The sequence below is a fragment of the Engraulis encrasicolus genome, chromosome 11 (assembly GCF_034702125.1).
Source record: "Engraulis encrasicolus isolate BLACKSEA-1 chromosome 11, IST_EnEncr_1.0, whole genome shotgun sequence".
NCBI lineage: Eukaryota > Metazoa > Chordata > Actinopteri > Clupeiformes > Engraulidae > Engraulis > Engraulis encrasicolus.
Window position 1 is genome coordinate 7,029,394 of NC_085867.1, and position 20,228 is coordinate 7,049,621.

General features: G+C 42.9%; 1 protein-coding gene across 1 annotated transcript in view; it reads right to left on the bottom strand.

The window, feature by feature from the left end:
• Nucleotides 1–1,637: 1,637 nt before the first annotated feature.
• LOC134458660 (seizure 6-like protein) overlaps nt 1,638–20,228 on the bottom strand; it is a 141,134-nt gene continuing 122,543 nt past the window's right edge. The window contains exons 14-20 of the mRNA XM_063211090.1: nt 18,286–18,480; nt 9,739–9,930; nt 7,282–7,476; nt 6,556–6,591; nt 4,788–4,902; nt 4,038–4,143; nt 1,638–3,186 (exon numbers count right to left, since the gene is read on the bottom strand). Coding sequence (XP_063067160.1) covers nt 3,157–3,186; nt 4,038–4,143; nt 4,788–4,902; nt 6,556–6,591; nt 7,282–7,476; nt 9,739–9,930; nt 18,286–18,480 — 869 coding nt within the window. The 3' untranslated portion in view covers nt 1,638–3,156. The remainder of the gene's footprint in view (nt 3,187–4,037; nt 4,144–4,787; nt 4,903–6,555; nt 6,592–7,281; nt 7,477–9,738; nt 9,931–18,285; nt 18,481–20,228) is intronic.

Here is a 20,228-nt window from a genome sequence, read left to right on the forward strand (position 1 = left end):
TCTCCTCTGTCTGTTTTTGTTTTTGTTACTTTTCATCTATTTCAAAATGTAATGTTATTTAATTAATGTATTAGGCAACTTAATAGACCATTTAATAGAGGTTAGTGTCCATGTGTCCATTCCCCTTCAGCTTGCTATTCATGAAAGTGAAGAATAAGAAAGAAAGAGAAAAAAAACATTTAAAAGGAGCTCACAAACATTGTAAGAATATATGAGAACACGCCACTGACAGCACATACTGTACAACCCTGACGAGTTCAATGACAGACAACACAAAGAAAAGGCAAAACACATTCAAACAGATAAAATATGTTTTTGTTTTGTTTTTGGCAACGGGAACATTGCCACATGACCAGACAATAGTGTAGCTGCCTCGTTTTGTTGTTTAGACTGGAACACTGGACCCATGGGAGATAATGGATAAAAGAGAAAGGTCCTCTCTCTATCTGGACGACAGGAAACAGCTATTGGACACACCTAACACGTGGCGGACAGAAGAGGGAGAGAGATAAGGATGAGGTTTAATTGCCTAATAGTGAGAGACCCAACAGATGACAAGAGTGAGTCAATGTTTCCTACTATCAATATTGTGAACACCAGTAACAATGGCATCGACTCCAGAGCTTGAAACATGTATCAACAAAAACTTGAAGTGGTTTATGTGTCATTTCAACGTTTGTTCTACAGTGCTGCCGTGCTTCCCCACTGATTTGAATGCATTTCTGTCAAATGATAATCCTTTATGTTGTACAACCATAAGACAGTAACTCAATGCATTCCTTTAGGACCCGAGAGGTATTCATCCACCTGCGACAATACTGATTTGTGTTTCCATTGTGACTATTGTCTGCAGTGGAAGTAACACTGAAAGGTCATTGTGTAGCCTATTGTAGATTGTTCTGGTCATTGTCATTCATGAAACACAGGCTCCGAACTCCATTGTCTGTCGTGCATCATTGGACGCTGTATTTCAGTTCGTGCTGTGTTTCATTGGACGCTGTATTTCAGTTCGTGCTGTGTTTCATTGGACGCTGTATTTCAGTTTGTGCTGTGTTGTGAGGGGAATATTAGTCTGGCCACATATTACCACTCTCCAGTTAAATAAAGCAGTGCTAATGCAACACTTAGACTGGCAATGTAAAATTTTCTAAACTGCATTTATTCCTCTTTAAGTCACGGGTGGGGAACTTAAGCCTGATTATCATCGACTTCCAAATCTCTTCGAGACTGTATTGACTTGTTTTGCCGTATATTAGTTATTTATTTATTATTTAGCAGGAGATTACAGACAATTTAGCCTGGGAGAAATATAGGTTGAGCGCTGCAAGGGGTCATCTCAGCTGTAAAAAGGGGGGTGTGGTGGCTGCTTGGGTACGTGATCTGCCATCACCCCCCACTGACAGTACGTGTCCTGCAATTGAAGGATGAGTCTGAACCGGGCTTAAGTGTAATGCAGTGCAATGTAATGTAATGTAAATATTTACCAGCAACTCTGAACCCTCTCACACAGCAACAGGCAAAGTCAATGAATGATGAGTATCCACAGGCAGTTGAACCTCAGGAGAAAACCACACCAGAAATACATGGATCTAGGTCAACGCAATAAACAAAAATGAGGACAAATCCCATTTTGTAAGAAATCTATTGTATTTATTTCACTAGTTATTTAGGGAAACCAGTTTCATATTCCTTTTTTATTACTTTCAAAACAAAAGAATGTACACTGATCAGCAGAAAACATCACATTTACATCAAAATAAATACATCTTTTTTCCTTGTAGATTTTGTTTTTTTATGTTACTTGCAATGGGGGGTTGTTGACTACCAAAACCTGTTCTAAAAACTGTTTACAGTACAAAGCTGTAAAAATGACTGCAGGCAGGAAGGGTTTTTTTAGACAGACTGGTTAGGTTTAAATTCGTTCCACAGATCTGCCTTTGAACAGAAGGTGCCATTTCAAGGTGTCCTTTCAGCGTGTGTCAGTCAAGTATTTTACAGAAAATGCCAGCGCAGCTTGTGACAGTTCATGTACCCAGCCTTTGTGTACCCAGCTCTCTCTCTCTCTATCTCTCTCTCTATCTCTCTCTCCTTTTTCCCTTTACCTCTTTCTCTCCAAAATGTTTAGATGAGAAATGAATGCTTTACTAAAATCAAGTGCATGTGTTATTTTTGTTTTAAACACCTACTTCAGAACCATAACCATTATTGTTATGTCTCGAGTAAGCAACGCTCAGGTTGTACGTAGGCTACTGTACAAGTACTGCAAAGACTTCATCTGTGTCTATCACACACCTCTCTGAGCATCTCTCTCCAAATCACCATACTCACCAACACAGAGCAACGCATTGTCTTCTTCACACATACTCCTATTGATAACCTACCTCACAATAACACACACTCATACTCTCCACACAAACACAAACTCTCTCTCTCTCTCTCTCTCTCTCTCTCTCTCTCTCTCTCTCTGACATGTAGGCCTACTCTCCACCTCCCAGCTCACACAAACATACTCTCCACACACTTTCCATCACATTCTCTCTCTCTCTCTCTCTCTCTCTCTCTCTCTCTCTCTCTCTCTCTGTATGTCACATGTACTCTCCACCTCTCACCTAGTTCCCCTCTCTCCTCTTCTCTTCTCTCTCCGTGCCTCTTTGCCTCTCTTCCTGTTTTCGATCCTTGCAACCCTCTCAGCTTGTGTTTGCCTGACCCCTAGTGGCAGCTGTGCATACTGCAGACAAGTTGGATGAGCCAAAGAGAGCAGATTAGAGTAAGTAAGATACTTCAAACCCGTGCATTTCCTGGATCAGTGTGGTGTCTTGTGAATGCCCCTTTAGGAGACCTGCGGTTAGGAGACCTATGGATGTCCTGGGAATAAATTGAGTTCCCTTGGCACTGTAGATGGCAGTATAGCGCACATCTCATGCAAGCCTTCACCAAATGCCACAGAAAGAGAAGAAGATGGAGGGGACAACGCCCCCTTAGAAGACCAAACTTGAGCACTCTCCTTTGCATTGGGTGGGCGGCGTTTGAATCCTCTTTCTCTAATCTACACTCTTTGATGAGGCTGAGGAACAGGAGCAAAGGGGCGGGGCTATGTACACATATTAAAGTGAGGGGAGGGGCCACGATGGGTCGCCAGGAGCTTCCTGTTCGTCATCATATTGACACCTCGTACTCTCTTGTGTCCTGGAATACACAAGCGCACAACACACAAACACAACACACACTCTTTGGTTACACTTTACTTGACGCCGGCATCATACCAGTGTCATAATAGTGTCAAAACAATGTCATGACACCTCGTACTCTCTTGTGTCCTGGAAAACACAAACGCACAACACAACACCCTTTGGTTACACTTTACACTCGGCGGCAGTTACACTGGTTACACTTTACACTCGCCGGCGTCATACCTAACAGTGTCATAATAGTTACAAAAGTTCGAAGATCCATGCGCAGCTTCTAGAGTGTTCAATACTTCAAAAGGAAAAAGTTTACCGCACCCTTGTTTGACGTTATGCTCTTTTATTCAGAGTGACCAACTCATTTCACCTCTGTGCATCATCAGGTTCGCTCAGCCAAAACGGTGTCATGACAAAGTCACGGGCGAGTCATAAATATGATGTCATAAACGTTTTATGGTCATGAAAAGTTGACATTGTTAGGGTTGTCTATACCATAACCAGATGTCACTTAATGACAGTCATAAAATGTTGATGACATTGACATAACGTTTGTGACACATGCGTGACCATGTTATGACACTGTTATATTATTATACTGTTATGACACTGCTATGTCGTATGCATGGCGCTATCGTCAAGTTAAGTGTTACCAACTCTTCTTTCAACACCACTGACCAACACAATATAGTATTCCAACACAGTGTGTATTTCCATCTGAACACAACATGAAAAACATTTTAGGCTTAGACACAACAAGCTTCCAGGTTGTCTTTTAACCCTTTCATGCAAAGCCTATATTATTAACTTGTTACTAAAATTGTAATGACCATGTCTTGTAATGTCATGCCTTACCCCTCCTGTCTCGTAGAGTGGGTTGTCAAACTCCGTCTCCACAGTCATCTGGCTGTACGGGTGAGGGTAGATCAGAGGCAGGCGCAGGTTCGAGTGATAGCGACACCTACAGGGCAGATGAGGAACACGCAACAGCATATAAGTATGGCAGATACATCGCCTAGAGGTAGTGTAGATAGTTACGTGTTTATCGAAAGAATATTTATTGAGCGGCTAAAGTGCACTGTGCCTCTATCTCTATCTCTATCTCTTTCTCTCTCTCACACACACACACACACACACACACACACACACACACACACACACACACACACACACACACACACACACACACACACACACACACACACACACACACACACACACAGGGCAACCGGGCCAAAGGGGTGCGTTGTCCCAGGCCCATGGAGATGGGAGACCCAGAATTGAATCCCAAATACATTGAATTGAAGGCTGTCAGCTGCCCAGCGAACACTCTCTCTCACTCTCTCTCTCTCTCTCTCTCTCTCTCTCTCTCTCTCTCTCTCTCTCTCTCTCTCTCTCTCTCTCTCTCTCTCTCTCTCTCTCTCCAGTCAGAAGTAGAAGTAGTAGTAGAGGGAGAAAGGAAGGCTACCCTCGTGACAGACATAGATGCCACCAAACAGCGCGCACGCACGCACGCACGCACGCACGCACGCACGCACGCACACACACACACACAATCTGGCCATTCAGAAGTAGTAGTAGAGGGAGAAAGGAAGGAAGGCTGACCTCGTGACATAGACATAGAGGCCGCCAAGCAGCACGGAGAGCAGAAGTACCAGGATGAAGATGGCCAGCGCCATGTTGCCCCCGTCCAGATGGGAGCCGGCCGCCGCCTCCGCCACTAGGGGGCGCAGCAGCAGAAAAGGCCAGACGCCACATGCACAGAAGGAGGCCAGAGAGCCACAGAAGAAGAGACAAGAAGGAAGGAGAGTAGGAATAAGCAACACGGCCAAATAAAGTGAAGTGAAAGCCCAACTGGGAAACTCACACTCCCATTGTGACACAGCACTGCACAGCACACAAGTGTTCACTGCACACAACGAAATTGCATTTATGCCTCACCCCTGCAAGGGGGCAGCCCCCAATGGTGCCCCAAGGGAGCTGTGTGGCGGGACGGTACCATGCTCAGGGTACCTCAGTCATGGAGGAGGATGGGGGAGAGAATTGGTTAATTCCTCCCCCCACCAACCTGGCGGGTCGGTAGCTTATATTTCCATTATCACCCATCCTTGACTTGTGCTTGTGTCCTCGCACTTCCCTGACGCCCCGCCTCCGTGGAGAAAACAATCGAGTTTCCCCGCTGTCAACCTAACTCCAACAACTTTTGGGAGACTTTTCCCCTTTCCACATCCCGATTGACAAATGAGAAAATGACCTTTGAATTGCACTTTTGCGAGATATTGAATTAAACTTCAGTCGTCAATGACGTCTTGCAAAGTCATCATGAGGCCACAAGCAGAAGGGAGGATGGGAGTTAGGACAATGGAAAGAAACCATAGAATGTAAATCATATTAGTAATATACAATCTATGAAAGAAACCCATTGACTCAGAAAGCTAAATGCAGCGTCGACTATAGGTCAGATTAGACTTCTGCAACTGCGCTCGTCAAAAGTCGCGTGGGAGTGGCCACGAACCAACATTATATTCTTGCATCTGCGAGTTCTGCGAGGTTCGCGGTCTCGTCGCGAGACACATTTGAAATTGCGCTATTACTTTACATTGTAAGCACTGCGGTCATTATTAAGCAATGTTGTTTTCTAGCCCAGGTAGGTAAGTGTTTTCACACAAACTGCAAAGGCAATGTACTGGTATCATGACTTGACATATCCAGTCTGTTTTCACGTGCAGAAAATGCAATCATGTAAACAGTTGACTCTGCCGATGTGTGTTTACATTCTGTGGAGGAACAGGCTACAGTAGTAAAACAGTGTTCAACTGATGCATTGTTTGTTACTTAGCTTGTAGCTTCGTGTATTTACACACATTTACACACAAGGCATTAATATAGTTTTTAACAGAATACAGCTCTGCTCTCGCAAACTACTGGCATTGTGCTGCCACAAGAACAGAACAAGGAAGTAGCGAGACGACCAATCATAGCGCCTTTTTGTCTGCGTCCTCCGCGTCCGTCCGACGGATAGTTAGAATTTTTTCGAGGCGCTCGACGACGGGCGCAGAGCCTCTGCGCGGGGGGCGTGGACTCGCACAGACGGAAGACAGACGGACGCAGAGGCTATGCGTCCGAAGCATAAATATAGCTTAACTCAGACTACTGTACTGGAACAAATATGCCAATTTGATCACGGCCATCTTTGTACAGCGATACACGAAGTACACTGTACTATCTTTGCTGATAGTGTGACAAACACGACATGTAGTTTTCTATGAGTAGGAATAAGCAAAATGGTAGAAGTGGATACATAAGAATGCAGGAAATGGTTCGAGAGGTCAAAGTTGAGAGTACAAGAGGACGTTCCAAAAGACCATCTTACCTTCCAAGGCGTGGTTACCAAAGCAGTCTGGCCGCGCTGTGGGGCACAAAGATGGTACATGTATGCCGAATGTCAAGCAAAAATGCAGAATTATTTTTTAAACATTCTTTTTTGAGGTTGAATACTGTTTAATGTCTTAAAGGACACTTCGTTGTCGCGAGGGATGTGGGGGTCCTTCCACAGAAACAAAACAAAAACATTTTTCAGATGCAATTTCCTGCATTTTAACAAAATTGTGTCCCGTTTCAGCTCAACACGGAGCTGTACTTTTATTTCTAAGAGATTCCGTATTTCCAGTCTACACCGCATTTCCCCAAATACTCAATACAAATGACAGTCGTCATAATTTTTAAGTCATCAGCCATTAGAGTACAATTAAAATGTTTTTGAATGAACCTTCCAATGATAACGGTATTTTTTAAAATAATAATAAAAAATAAAATGCTCTGTTCCACATTATTACGCAAAATAGTTTTGTAGTGTTGTAATTAGAGCATTAATAGCATTTTGGGCATTTTAAGTTTTTTATTATTTAAAAAAAAAGTTATCATTGGAAGGTTCATTCAAAAACTTTTCAATTGCACTCTAATGGCTGATGACTTGAAAATTATGACGACTGTCATTTCTATTGATTATTTTGGAAAACGGCAAAAAATGTCATTTGTGTAATAATGTGGAAGGCGGTGTAGTCTATATCCTCATATCTTCTTCCCTCAGCCTACTGACCTCTGCATACGGGCAGGGGACCGCTCCAGGTGGAGGGGTTTCCCAGAATGCACTTGATGGCGAACTCCCCGTCCAGCTCGTAGCCTTGGTAGCACATGAAGGTAAGAGACTCCCCCGGCAGGTATAGTCTCTTGGACAGCACCTGGTAGCCATGATCAGGCAGGCCGGGGTTCTCACACGACACAGAGTCCTCCGCTGCATGTGCACACACACACACACACACACACACACACACACACACACACACACACACACACACACACACACACACACACGTGCGCGCGCACACACACACACACGCACGCACGCACGCACGCACGCACACACACAGAGATCACACACACACACACACACACACACACACACACACACACACACACACACACACACACACACACACACACACACACACACACACACACACACACACACACACACACACACACACACACACACACACACGGTTAATTTTTTATTATTATATGATTCTTATGTAGATTCTTATATGTACAGGTATATGTAGGAATATAGATGGATATGTATGTGTCTATATATATATATTTTCCAGTTGTGTTAAGTACTTTAATCTGAGCTTTGGGCTAGTCTGTGTGAAGACTGGCTGCCTCTGCCTTAGGTGAGATGGGGCTAATTGCATGTGTAAAGAATGTCCCTGTCAGAGGGCCTATAAAAGGCTAAACGATGCCACAAGTTAGCAGGCTTTTTCTACCAGGAATCCCAGGAACACAATGGTGTCCCTTGAAGAAGATGTCTCCTGTTCCAGTCGGGGCAGTAATAAAAATAATCTGCAGAAAACTCATCGGATCAAAAGTGCCTGTCTGACATTTCAAAACCCCACACACGCATACACACACAGATACACACACAGATATTACATTACATTTCACTTAGCTGACGCTTTCATTTGTTCAAAGCGACTTACACCTATTATTTTTCAGGGTATTGGTTACAGTCCCTGGAGCAATGTGGGGTTAGGTGCCCTGCTCAAGGGCACTTCAGCCATAGATGGAGGTGTAGGGAGAGGTCAGGGGGGGTTCGAACCTGCAACCCCTAGATTGAAAGACCAACTCCCTAACCACTAGCCCACGGCTGCCCCACGGCAGTCCCTGCTGCCAGACATGCACGCACACGCACACGCACACACATGAAGATACCGCAAAGAGAGAAAGGAAACAGAACATCTGGATTATAATAGAGAAGGCTGGCCCATACAGCCATATGTACAGTAAGAAATAGTAGACCCATGATTATGTTGTTTGCCAGATAAAATACATATACTTTGTAAAATATCTGTATTTTTTATTCATGTACAAACAAATGTTAAAGGGGTATGTCACAATTTTGGGGCTGAATATGGTTAAAATTGCCCTGGGTTTATAAAGGTGGTAAAGTGTCTTATTTTTCATGTTAGGCGCTTGTTTTAAGGAGGGAGTAAGAATCTAAACTAGTGAGAGTCAATGGATCACACATACTACAGTGATCCATTAACTTTAACTAGCTTAGCTACATAATCCCTCTTTTAACTTGTCTTAAAGCAAGACAACGCCCAACATGAAAAATAAGACACTTTACCCCCTTTATAAACCCCGGCCAACGATTTTAACTGTATTAAGCCCCAAAATAGTGCCATACGCTTTTAATGTTTGATTTAAAAAAAGCTAACATATAATAAATTAGCATAACGTTTCCCACTCATTTGGAAAGAAATGATAATTTTCTGTTCATTAGTTAATTGAACTAAGTTATAAGTTATAATGCTTTTTATGCATCCATCAAATGTTACTAGAACAGTTTGTCTGACTGAGTTTGTGTGCTACCACGACTGCCAGCAGCTTCGAAGTAAATGAGAGAGAGAGAGAGCAACAACATTGGGGTGGAAAGAAAAGTCACAAAAACAACATCAGATTTGCAAACAAACACATCCATCACAAGGCAGTTTCAACTTTTCCAATTTGCTGCCTTTGCTGCTTGGCACCGCCAAACACCCCCCCCCTCCCTGACGAAAACAACATTTCTAAGCTGGGGCTGGTGGAAGGAAACATGATGCGAGTGTTCTATCCAAACGCTGTGTGTCCATGGCGACGGTAAAGGCTCTTGTTGTGGTGTTACCATGGTGCCTCTGAGAAGCCCATCTGCCTGCCTGCCTAAGTGTCGCCTCCGCTCTACTCCTCTCCTCTCTTCTCCTCTCCTCTCCTCTCGTCTCTCCTACCCTCCCCTCTCCTCTCCTCTCCTCTCCTCCCCTCTCCTCCCCTCTTCTCTCCTCTCCTCTCAGCTCCACTCCTCTCCTCTTCTCTCCTCTCCTCTCCTCTCCTCTCCTCTCAGCTCCACTCCGCTTCTGTGTGTGTGTGTGTGTGTGTGTGTGTGTGTGTGTGTGCCTGTGTGTGTCGTGTGTGTGTGTGCCTGTGTGTGTGTGCCTGAGTGTGTGCGCAGGGCACTTACAGACACAGTGAGGCAGGCGGGAGGTCCAGACAGGAGTTCCCGGCTCCCTCCCGTAACAGGTGAGTGTGGCGCCCCCCTGCAGGATGAAGCCGGGATTGCAGGTGTACTGGATAGAGGTGCCGACCAGCAACTTGGGGTCCGACAGGGTGCGGGTCGAGTGGTCCACATGACCCGGGTCCGAACAGTACATGACTGGGGGAGGGAGAGAGAGAGAGAGAGAGAGAGAGAGAGAGAGAGAAAGAGAGGGGGATAGAGATTTTGAGATTTTCAAACGTTCTTTATTTACAATAAGGTTGTTGCCCAATCACTCCATGGCAACTCGCCGAGAGCAAACAGTACATACACACTGTACATTCAGGGCCACTGACAGCTTTTGCCAGGCCCGGGACAAAGTCATTCATTTTGAAAAGGGCCCCTGATCCAATACTACATACAATGTAATAAGGACCCGATTTTGGGGCCCGTCTCTCCTTGGGGCCAAAGACAACTGACCCATTTGACCCTCCCTGTCACCTTCCCTGCATACAGTAATCCACATTAACCAACCAATCATCATCTACAAAAGATGGCTGAAGTGCAGTTCACTGCTCAGGACAAAGCGTTTTTATAACACCACCTTGCTTCAAAAGTTTCCAAATCATTCACAAGCTTATAAAAGTAAAGGTGTGTGTATGTGTGTGTTGGGGATGCAGAGGATGACATCACGTTGGGGGAACTCCCCCAGGATTCTAAGGTTCTACATAGACTCCTATGAGCCTGCGGAACCCCCAACGTGATGTCAAAATGGTAAATTTTCTTAAAATGGTTAACCTGCAACCCCACCTTTAAGTAACAGAAATAGAGAAGAAGGGAGGAATAGAGATGAATGGACACATGGAGAAAGAGAAGGAGGTAAGACAGAGGCCAGGAGAAAGAGACAGGAGAGACAGACAGACACACAGACAGACAGAAAGACAAGAGAAAGACTTAGAGAGAACTGATCAAATCATTGCCATTACTAAAGTCATAATTCAGCGTAAGAGTCATTGTGGGGTGCTTCTGTTCCAGAAGGCTGAGTGAAAAGTGTGGGAGTGGAGTGGAGTGGTGTGATTACTGTCACAGTATGGCTGGCAATGTCACTCTGCATGTCAAGATGGATACGTGTGCAAAAAGCCCATCTGAGGGGCCATGAATAATAATCTACAGGCACATGCAGCACACTGACTGACTGAAAAACAAAGAAAGATATCCTCCACGCTCCTGCACTTCACAATCTGGTGTGTCAGGGGAAAGGACTAGTAGAAAGTCACAGTAGTAGAACTACTAGAAGAAAGTCACAGTAGCATCTTCAAATGTGGATAGTTAACTGTTTTACTGAACAAGTACTTCTGAAGATCCACATGGGATCGATTCTGACCCAGGTCATTTGCCGGATCTCCCCCGTCTCTCAAACATTTCCTCTCTCTCTCTCTCTCTCTCTCTCTCTCTCTCTCTCTCTCTCTCTCTCTCTCTCTCTCTCTCTCTCTCTCTACTGTCCTGTCACTAATATAGTCTGAAAGACCAACAAAAAAAATCTTTACAAAATATTTGCCCTCTGTAAGAGTCCCCAACAGTCAGCCCCACCATGGTAAATATCTCTGGCCATATCTCGCCTAGGGCCCCCAAACGGGAATACATGGGAAGCGCTGCTTGCTGAGAGAAGAGTTCATCCAGGCACTCCAAAATAAGGTGTCCAAACGGGAAGTTACATTAAAAAGCCTTTAATGGTACTGGGCTGGGGTTACATTAAAAAGCCGACATGTTTCGACCTCACCAGGTCTTCATCAGGGCTAGGTTCAACATTGAGAAGAAAGGCCTCCCTTAAATAGTGACATCACCACATGTGACCCATTACGCACTACACACATTTGCGCACACCATAGAAAACAAAGAAAAAAATAATAGTCTGGGGTAATAAGTGATGCCACAGAAAAAAATGACCAGAAGTACAAACAAGCATCACAAAAAACAAGTAAAATCAATATCCTCATTTAAACCAGGATAGCGCATGGCATCCAGTTGGTGTATCCAAAATGTCTCCCTCTGATTCAGTCGTTTTAGTCTGTCCCCACCCCTCGGAAGAGGTTTGATATGTTCTACACCCTGTATGCGCAGCAGAGAATCATTCTTACCATGGTATTCATTGAAATGTTTCGCCATGGGATAATCAAAATTGCCCACTCTGATAGCATATTTGTGTTCTGCTAGCCTATCTCGCATGCGCCTTTTTGTGCGTCCGATATAAAAGAACCCTTCAGCGCAAGGACAAGTTAGGCGGTATATGACAAATGTGGAATTGCAATTAATGAAATCTCTCTGTCCGTATTCTCTCGTGGTTTTACTATCCACAAAAGATTTGGCTTGTGTAACATTTGGGCAGTGGGGGCAGTTCATACATCTATAGGTGCCAATAGGTTTACGCAGCCAGGTTTCTCTCTTTTTCACCTGTAGGTGAGAGCGCATTAATTTATCCCTTAGGCTGGGTGCCCTCTTAAAAGACACCAAGGGTGGTTCAGGGAACACCTCACGTAGTTGCGCATCACTTTCAATAATGGACCAATTGTTCTTAATAATTTGCCTGATCCGCGTCGCTTGTGTACTATATGTCGTAACAAAAAAAGGACGGGACTGCTGGTGGCGATGATGTTTCTTTTTGGTCAATAACGTGTTGCGTTGTAGGGAGCGCGCTTTACTGTATGCGTTTTGGATGGCTTCAGGGCGATAGGCTCTATCACTGAATCTTTTCTCCATCAGCTCGGCCTGCTCGTGAAAATCATTTTCAAAATCACAGATACGCCTTAATCTCTGGAATTGGCCTTGTGGAATATTTCTAATGAGATGTGGGGGATGGAATGAATCCGCTCTCAGAATGGTGTTCCGAGAGGTCGCCTTTCTGAATAAGGTGGTGTGCAGCTGTCCCTCCGCGTCTTTATATATCGTCAAATCCAGAAAGTTAATATTAGTTAATGAATATTCCAAGGACAGTTTAATGTGCGGGTTAAGAGTGTTTAGGTAACGGTGGAATTCCAGTAGCTGAGATTCAGAACCATTGAACACCAGGCAAATATCATCAATATAACGGGAGTACCAGGTTATGCAATTACGAAAAGGGTTACACGTATTAAATACATATTCACTTTCCCATTGGCCTAAAAACAAGCAAGCATAATTAGGAGAGAAACAAGATCCCATTGGCACCCCAATTTTTTGAAGATAAATCTCATCCATGAAGAGAAACACGTTATGATGAATAACCCAGTCTGTTAATTTCATCAAAAACTCATAGTAGTCCGGCAGCCAAAAGCCAAATATCAGCTGAACCCAGTTTCGTCTGATAAAGTTTTTTTCTTTGCAGTTTGTGGTTGCTTAAGGTGTACCTATTAAGATTCCAGACGATGCCCGGTGATATCCCTTGAGCATTTTCAGATATTGAGCCTTTTATGCTTGATGTGCTGCAGCCATAGATTACAACAGTGTTTGGCTCCCAATTCATGTTATGCTGACCAAATACCCTATACCATACTTATTTTGTGTTTGTTTACATGGTAGGATGTGTGTAACAACAGGTGGTGAGGTATGGACATCAGTGGGGGTGGGGTCATGCATGTTTGGGGGCGGGGCATTCACCCAAAAAGCCTGATTTTCCAAGTCGGAGACACAAAGGCCAACATTTCGCCAAACGTGGCTTTATATCTCATAGTGGGTTGTTTGGTTTTGCTGTTTGTAGTTGTCCAACACTTACCCATCAGGATAAGAGTGGGTGATGTGCCAATTTCAGATATTAACCCTTTCATGTTGATTTCGCTGCAGCCATAGCCCGCAAGCTTTTGACAGCTTCATAACTGCACTATGATTAACCATAGAGCATTCTGGGTGGTAGGCCTGCCGCATCAAAGTGGAGAAAGTGTCCTCGTACCAAATAAATTTTAGACAATTACATAACTAGCTGTTTGTCAAGCAGAAATATGTAACATTTAGGCGAATATTGGTGGTGTCAGCTCAGACATACCCAGAAAGGATTACTAATTCAACACAGAATTTCACCATTTCATACATTGCTATTTACTCTTCCTGTGCTGTTGTAACACAAAATAAAAATTGTAAGTAATAATTACATACTTTTTGGCTGATTATTTGTTTGCCTACAAAGTACATAATTTCAGTGGTGGTCGTGTTAACATGGAAAGAGATAAAATTAAAAATGTAAATCCACAAAATGACATTGTAATTGACCTTTTACCAGCCCATGCCATATCAGGGTGTGACACTGCGCCATCCTATTTTGGAATTGGTAAAGGCTTTGTTATCAAGCCATCAATTGGTAATGTGCTGGCACCATTCCAACAACTTTCCAGTGAGGCCACTAACTTTGTGTCGGCATGTTATGGCATTCCAGACAGTATCAGCATGTCACATACAAGGTTGGTGGTATGGGGAAAAAAGAATGGGAAAGGTCATTTATCTTCACCTAACCTGGCTGCTCTTCTACCAACAACAGAGGCATTTCTTGAGAATGTGAAAAGGGCTCATTTTCAAGCAATATTGTGGAGGACATTGGTTCACACTCCACCTGAACTATCTCCTGAAGCATTTGGATGGAAGAAAGACCCATGCAACAAAGCACTGATACCAATAAGTGTTCCAGAAAATGTCAAAGTGGCACCAGACTATATTTTACAGATGATCAGATGTGATTGCAAGAGTAAAAGGCCCTGCAATTCTAAGAAATGTAGCTGTGCTATAAACAGTGTGCCTTGCACCATTTTCTGTGCATGTTTTCGGCTGGGATGCTGCCGAACCAATGTTGTGTGAGCTTTACTGTGTGTGTGTGTGTGTGTGTGTGTGTGTGTGTGTGTGTGTGTGTGTGTGTGTGTGTGTGTGTGTGTGTGTGTGTGTGTGTGTGTGTGTGTGTGTGTGTGTGTGTGTGTGTGTGTGTGTGTGTGGTGTATATAATGTGGCTATAGGTGTTTTAGGTGTTAAGGACTCTGTATGTTGTATAGGTGCAGACAGGTCTTTCTGTGCGAATTTAAATGCATGTACATGTCTTATTTGATGGCTTTATGGACTTTTAAGTGATCATTTAATACCAGTCAGGATACACTGGATTGACTTAATTTTTTGACTCAACAGTATATATAATGTATAGCTGTTTTCCTATGTTTAGATCGATCGATCACTCACACACTCTCTCTCTCTCTCTCTCTCTCTCTCTCTCTCTCTCTCTCTCTCTCTCTCTCTCTGAGCATGCGGTACTGTATGTTGCAGTGTAGGTCTTTCTGTGTAAATTTAAATGCATGTACAGATCTTATTTGATGGCTTTATGGATTTATGTGATCATTCAATACCAGTCTGGATACACTGGATGTCATTTTTTTTACTCATCTTTTGGAACAGCCAACAGCCCACACTCTGTTGTTCTTTTTTTTTTTTTGGGGGGGGGGGTTCTTTTATGTTGGCTATTTGTGGTAGGCTACCTACCGGCGATGTTGTCATGTATGTTGTCATGATGTGATGTTATGCAGGATCTCATAATGCACAATCCGTTCCATACTTTACAGTCTTATTCTAAGCAATGTTGTGAATGTTTTTACTGGGGCATTTCTTGATTTGTCATTTAGTTATATAACTAAATGCATAAAAATAGGGCGAAATTGCATTTTTTAAGGTTATTAGCAGTATTTTCTCTGTACCTGGATAACAAAAGGAGATAGCCACAATTAACCACAGTAAATATTCTTGTATGTACGATATTAACAAAATAAAAAAGGAATTTTGAAGCTGGCATTTTCAGGTGGTCAGATTCATTGCATCAAAATATAGGCAAATTAGTGCATATTTAATTAGATAATAGCCTAATTAGCATATTTAAACATAAAATATAGAAAACTTGTAATACATTTTTTTCTCCAATTCATACGAGTAATCATCTGATAAAGTTTCATATTGATATCTGCAAGTTAAAAAAAATACCATATTCACCTACAGTGTCTCGCCTTATTTGTGGGATTGCTGCTATGAAAGGGTTAATTATTACCCCATATTGGGTTTGTTTCAATAAGGGCAGTGTTAAGGCAGTCCAATGTGAATGTTTTTCAGGTAATATAAGCAATTTGGTACATTTTGTAACATTATTCACAGTAATATTAGGTGTCTTTAGTTTTTTGTCATAATTTGCATTTATGGGACAATAAAGGCTCAAAATCTGGAAATGCTCAAGGGATATCACCGGGCATCGTCTGAAATCTTGAAGACTTGCCTAAAATCTATCAGATAAAGCAAAAAAAAAACTTTATCAAAGAAATCTGGGTTCAACCCCACGGCTCCCGGACTATAGAGCGCAGAGTCACGTATGGTAGAGAGAAAGTGACTTAATGCTCTCAAGCCTTGCTGATGGTCAATGTTCGTGTACAAACTTTCAACGTCCATGGTGACTAAAAAGTGATTTGGGGCTCTCGGTAACTCAGCAAGTTTGTTTAAAACATCTGTGGTGTCCTCCACAAAGGAAGGAAGCTGCCTTACTAAGGGTTTAATGAAAGAGTCAATGGAAATGCCAATGGGATCTTGTTTCTCTCCTAATTATGCTTGCTTGTTTTTAGGCCAATGGGAAAGTGAATATGTATTTAATACGTGTAACCCTTTTCGTAATTGCATAACCTGGTACTCCCGTTATATTGATGATATTTGCCTGGTGTTCAATGGTTCTGAATCTCAGCTACTGGAATTCCACCGTTACCTAAACACTCTTAACCCGCACATTAAACTGTCCTTGGAATATTCATTAACTAATATTAACTTTCTGGATTTGACGATATATAAAGACGCGGAGGGACAGCTGCACACCACCTTATTCAGAAAGGCGACCTCTCGGAACACCATTCTGAGAGCGGATTCATTCCATCCCCCACATCTCATTAGAAATATTCCACAAGGCCAATTCCAGAGATTAAGGCGTATCTGTGATTTTGAAAATGATTTTCACGAGCAGGCCGAGCTGATGGAGAAAAGATTCAGTGATAGAGCCTATCGCCCTGAAGCCATCCAAAACGCATACAGTAAAGCGCGCTCCCTACAACGCAACACGTTATTGACCAAAAAGAAACATCATCGCCACCAGCAGTCCCGTCCTTTTTTTGTTACGACATATAGTACACAAGCGACGCGGATCAGGCAAATTATTAAGAACAATTGGTCCATTATTGAAAGTGATGCGCAACTACGTGAGGTGTTCCCTGAACCACCCTTGGTGTCTTTTAAGAGGGCACCCAGCCTAAGGGATAAATTAATGCGCTCTCACCTACAGGTGAAAAAGAGAGAAACCTGGCTGCGTAAACCTATTGGCACCTATAGATGTATGAACTGCCCCCACTGCCCAAATGTTACACAAGCCAAATCTTTTGTGGATAGTAAAACCACGAGAGAATACGGACAGAGAGATTTCATTAATTGCAATTCCACATTTGTCATATACCGCCTAACTTGTCCTTGCGCTGAAGGGTTCTTTTATATCGGACGCACAAAAAGGCGCATGCGAGATAGGCTAGCAGAACACAAATATGCTATCAGAGTGGGCAATTTTGATTATCCCATGGCGAAACATTTCAATGAATACCATGGTAAGAATGATTCTCTGCTGCGCATACAGGGTGTAGAACATATCAAACCTCTTCCGAGGGGTGGGGACAGACTAAAACGACTGAATCAGAGGGAGACATTTTGGATACACCAACTGGATGCCATGCGCTATCCTGGTTTAAATGAGGATATTGATTTTACTTGTTTTTTGTGATGCTTGTTTGTACTTCTGGTCATTTTTTTCTGTGGCATCACTTATTACCCCAGACTATTATTTTTTTCTTTGTTTTCTATGGTGTGCGCAAATGTGTGTAGTGCGTAATGGGTCACATGTGGTGATGTCACTATTTAAGGGAGGCCTTTCTTCTCAATGTTGAACCTAGCCCTGATGAAGACCTGGTGAGGTCGAAACATGTCGGCTTTTTAATGTAACCCCAGCCCAGTACCATTAAAGGCTTTTTAATGTAACTTCCCGTTTGGACACCTTATTTTGGAGTGCCTGGATGAACTCTTCTCTCTACATGAACTGATCCCCGATATCCAAGAGCACCCAACAAACCCAAATGAACAGACTGAAGACCGCTTGAGCTTCCAGCCACCTGTGTGCCTTTCAAGCGCTGCTTGCTGTTCCCTTTGGAAACACTTTCCATCACCCACTCACTGTGAAAACATCATCCTCATTTCGGACACCCTGCTTTCTGTACAGATTGATTTCTACACAAATACGTCATTACTCTGAACATATCTGAACGCATTACCCCCCTCCTTCTGAACACACAGACACATAGTACACACACACAAACAGACACACAGACACAGACACAGACACAGACACACACAGACACACAGACACACAGACACACACACACACACACACACACACACACACACACACACACACACACACACACACACACAAACAGTGACACACATAGACGTCCACATGAGCATACATACTCTTTTCACAGAAGGGGGGCTGTGTGCTCCATGTGAGGTCTAGTTGGCAGGTGAGGGTCTCCCGTCCCACCAGGTCGTATCCGGGGTCGCACTGGTAGGTGATGCGCGCCCCCCGAACCAACGCCGTGTGGGACGTGGTCTTCCAGCCATTCTGGATCTCAGGCAGGTCCGGGCACGAGTCGTTACGCGACACCTCTGTCCAGAGAGAGAGAGAGCGAGAGAGAGAGAGAGAGACACACAGAGAGAGACAGAGATTATTAAATGTTTCTTTATTTCTATATTTCAACACCTCTGTCCATAGAAAACAAAGCTCACTCACAAACACAAAGATCAATGAAAAAGTGGTCAACACAAACACAAACGAGTCGTTCGGCGACGCCTTTGTCCAGAGAAAAGTATGAATAAAATTTAGTTAAGAATAAAAACATTTGTTTAAGCTTTGTTCATCATTAGGTCATTATTTACTAAGTCGTTATAAGCAGACATTATTATGAGTGTGTGTGTGTGTGTGTGTGTGTGTGTGTGTGTGTGTGTGTGTGTGTGTGTGTGTGTGTGTGTGTGTGTGTGTGTGTGTGTGTGTGTGTGTGTGTGAGTGTGTGTGTGTGTGTGTGTGTGTGTGTGTGTGTGTGTGTGTGTTCCGTGTGCACCTCAGTCAATAGAAAGCAAAGGTCACAAACACTCAATGTCAATGAAAAAGTGGTAGCACAAACACAAAGACAAAAGATCAATGACAACTAAGTTAGGAATGTACCACTATTTCCTCTTATATATGTAAATATAAAAAAATAAATGACTACTTATAATATAATATAATATAATATAATATAATATAATATAATATAATATAATATAATATAACATAATATACAGTAATATAATCTATAATACTGTAGATAGGGCTGATAAAAAAAAATGCACTTCACTGTAATCACACTATTACACGTATATAGTTACGTCGTTCCGGATTAGACCAGTGGAGGGCAGCATTACGCCTGATGGGGTACAGCTGAAATGACCTCTCACTTTTCTCAAGTTAGTGAGTCACAAAAAAACCTTTCTAATTAAACAGACAAACAATTAAAGCAAAACTATGCCTCCATCTAACTTTAAAGTAATGGACATAGTCACATTGAACCATTATTCTGCTTGTCACAGTCATGGCTAATTCAATGAGTGTGTCTTTAACAAAGGTTAAGACTATTAGCTTATGTAACTCAATTACTATTGATGACTGTTAAACAAAAGAACACTACTAAAGCCAAACTGCACCAAGAGGACAAAACAACAGACAGAATAATGCAGGTATATAAAGACAATGACATCCAAATAAGATAACACAGGGAGAAATGAAAAAAGAAACCCATTTGTCCATCATTATGCTTTGTATAATGCATCAGAATCCATTTCGCAGTGTTCAGTGTGTGTGTGTGTGTGTGTGTGTGTGTGTGTGTGTGTGTGTGTGTGTGTGTGTGTGTGTGTGTGTGTGTGTGTGTGTGTGTGTGTGTGTGTGTGTGTGAAATCATTACTTCCACCTCCATGGCTCAGAGAGAGAGAGAGATAAATAGATAGATAGATAGATAGATAGATAGATAGATAGATAGATAGATAGATAGAGAGAGAGAGAGAGAGAGAGAGAGAGAGAGAGAGAGAGAGAGAGAGAGAGAGAGAGAGAGAGAGAGAGAGAGAGAGAGAATGAGGATGAGATTTTTGATCATGATATATTTGGGGTAGGCCACACTGATCTCCTTGTGAGTAATGAGATAACAGTCTTGGGTCTCATTCGTCTCCATCATCCAGGTTAACTAGACTGCAGGGCAGGACTAGTAATCTGGCATACTGGGCATTTTCCCTGTGGACCGACAGGGGCCGATGCTGTTGTTGTTGTTGTTTTCATGGGGATTGGTCCACAATTTAGAGCGGTGGGAAGGCCCATTGGTCCATCG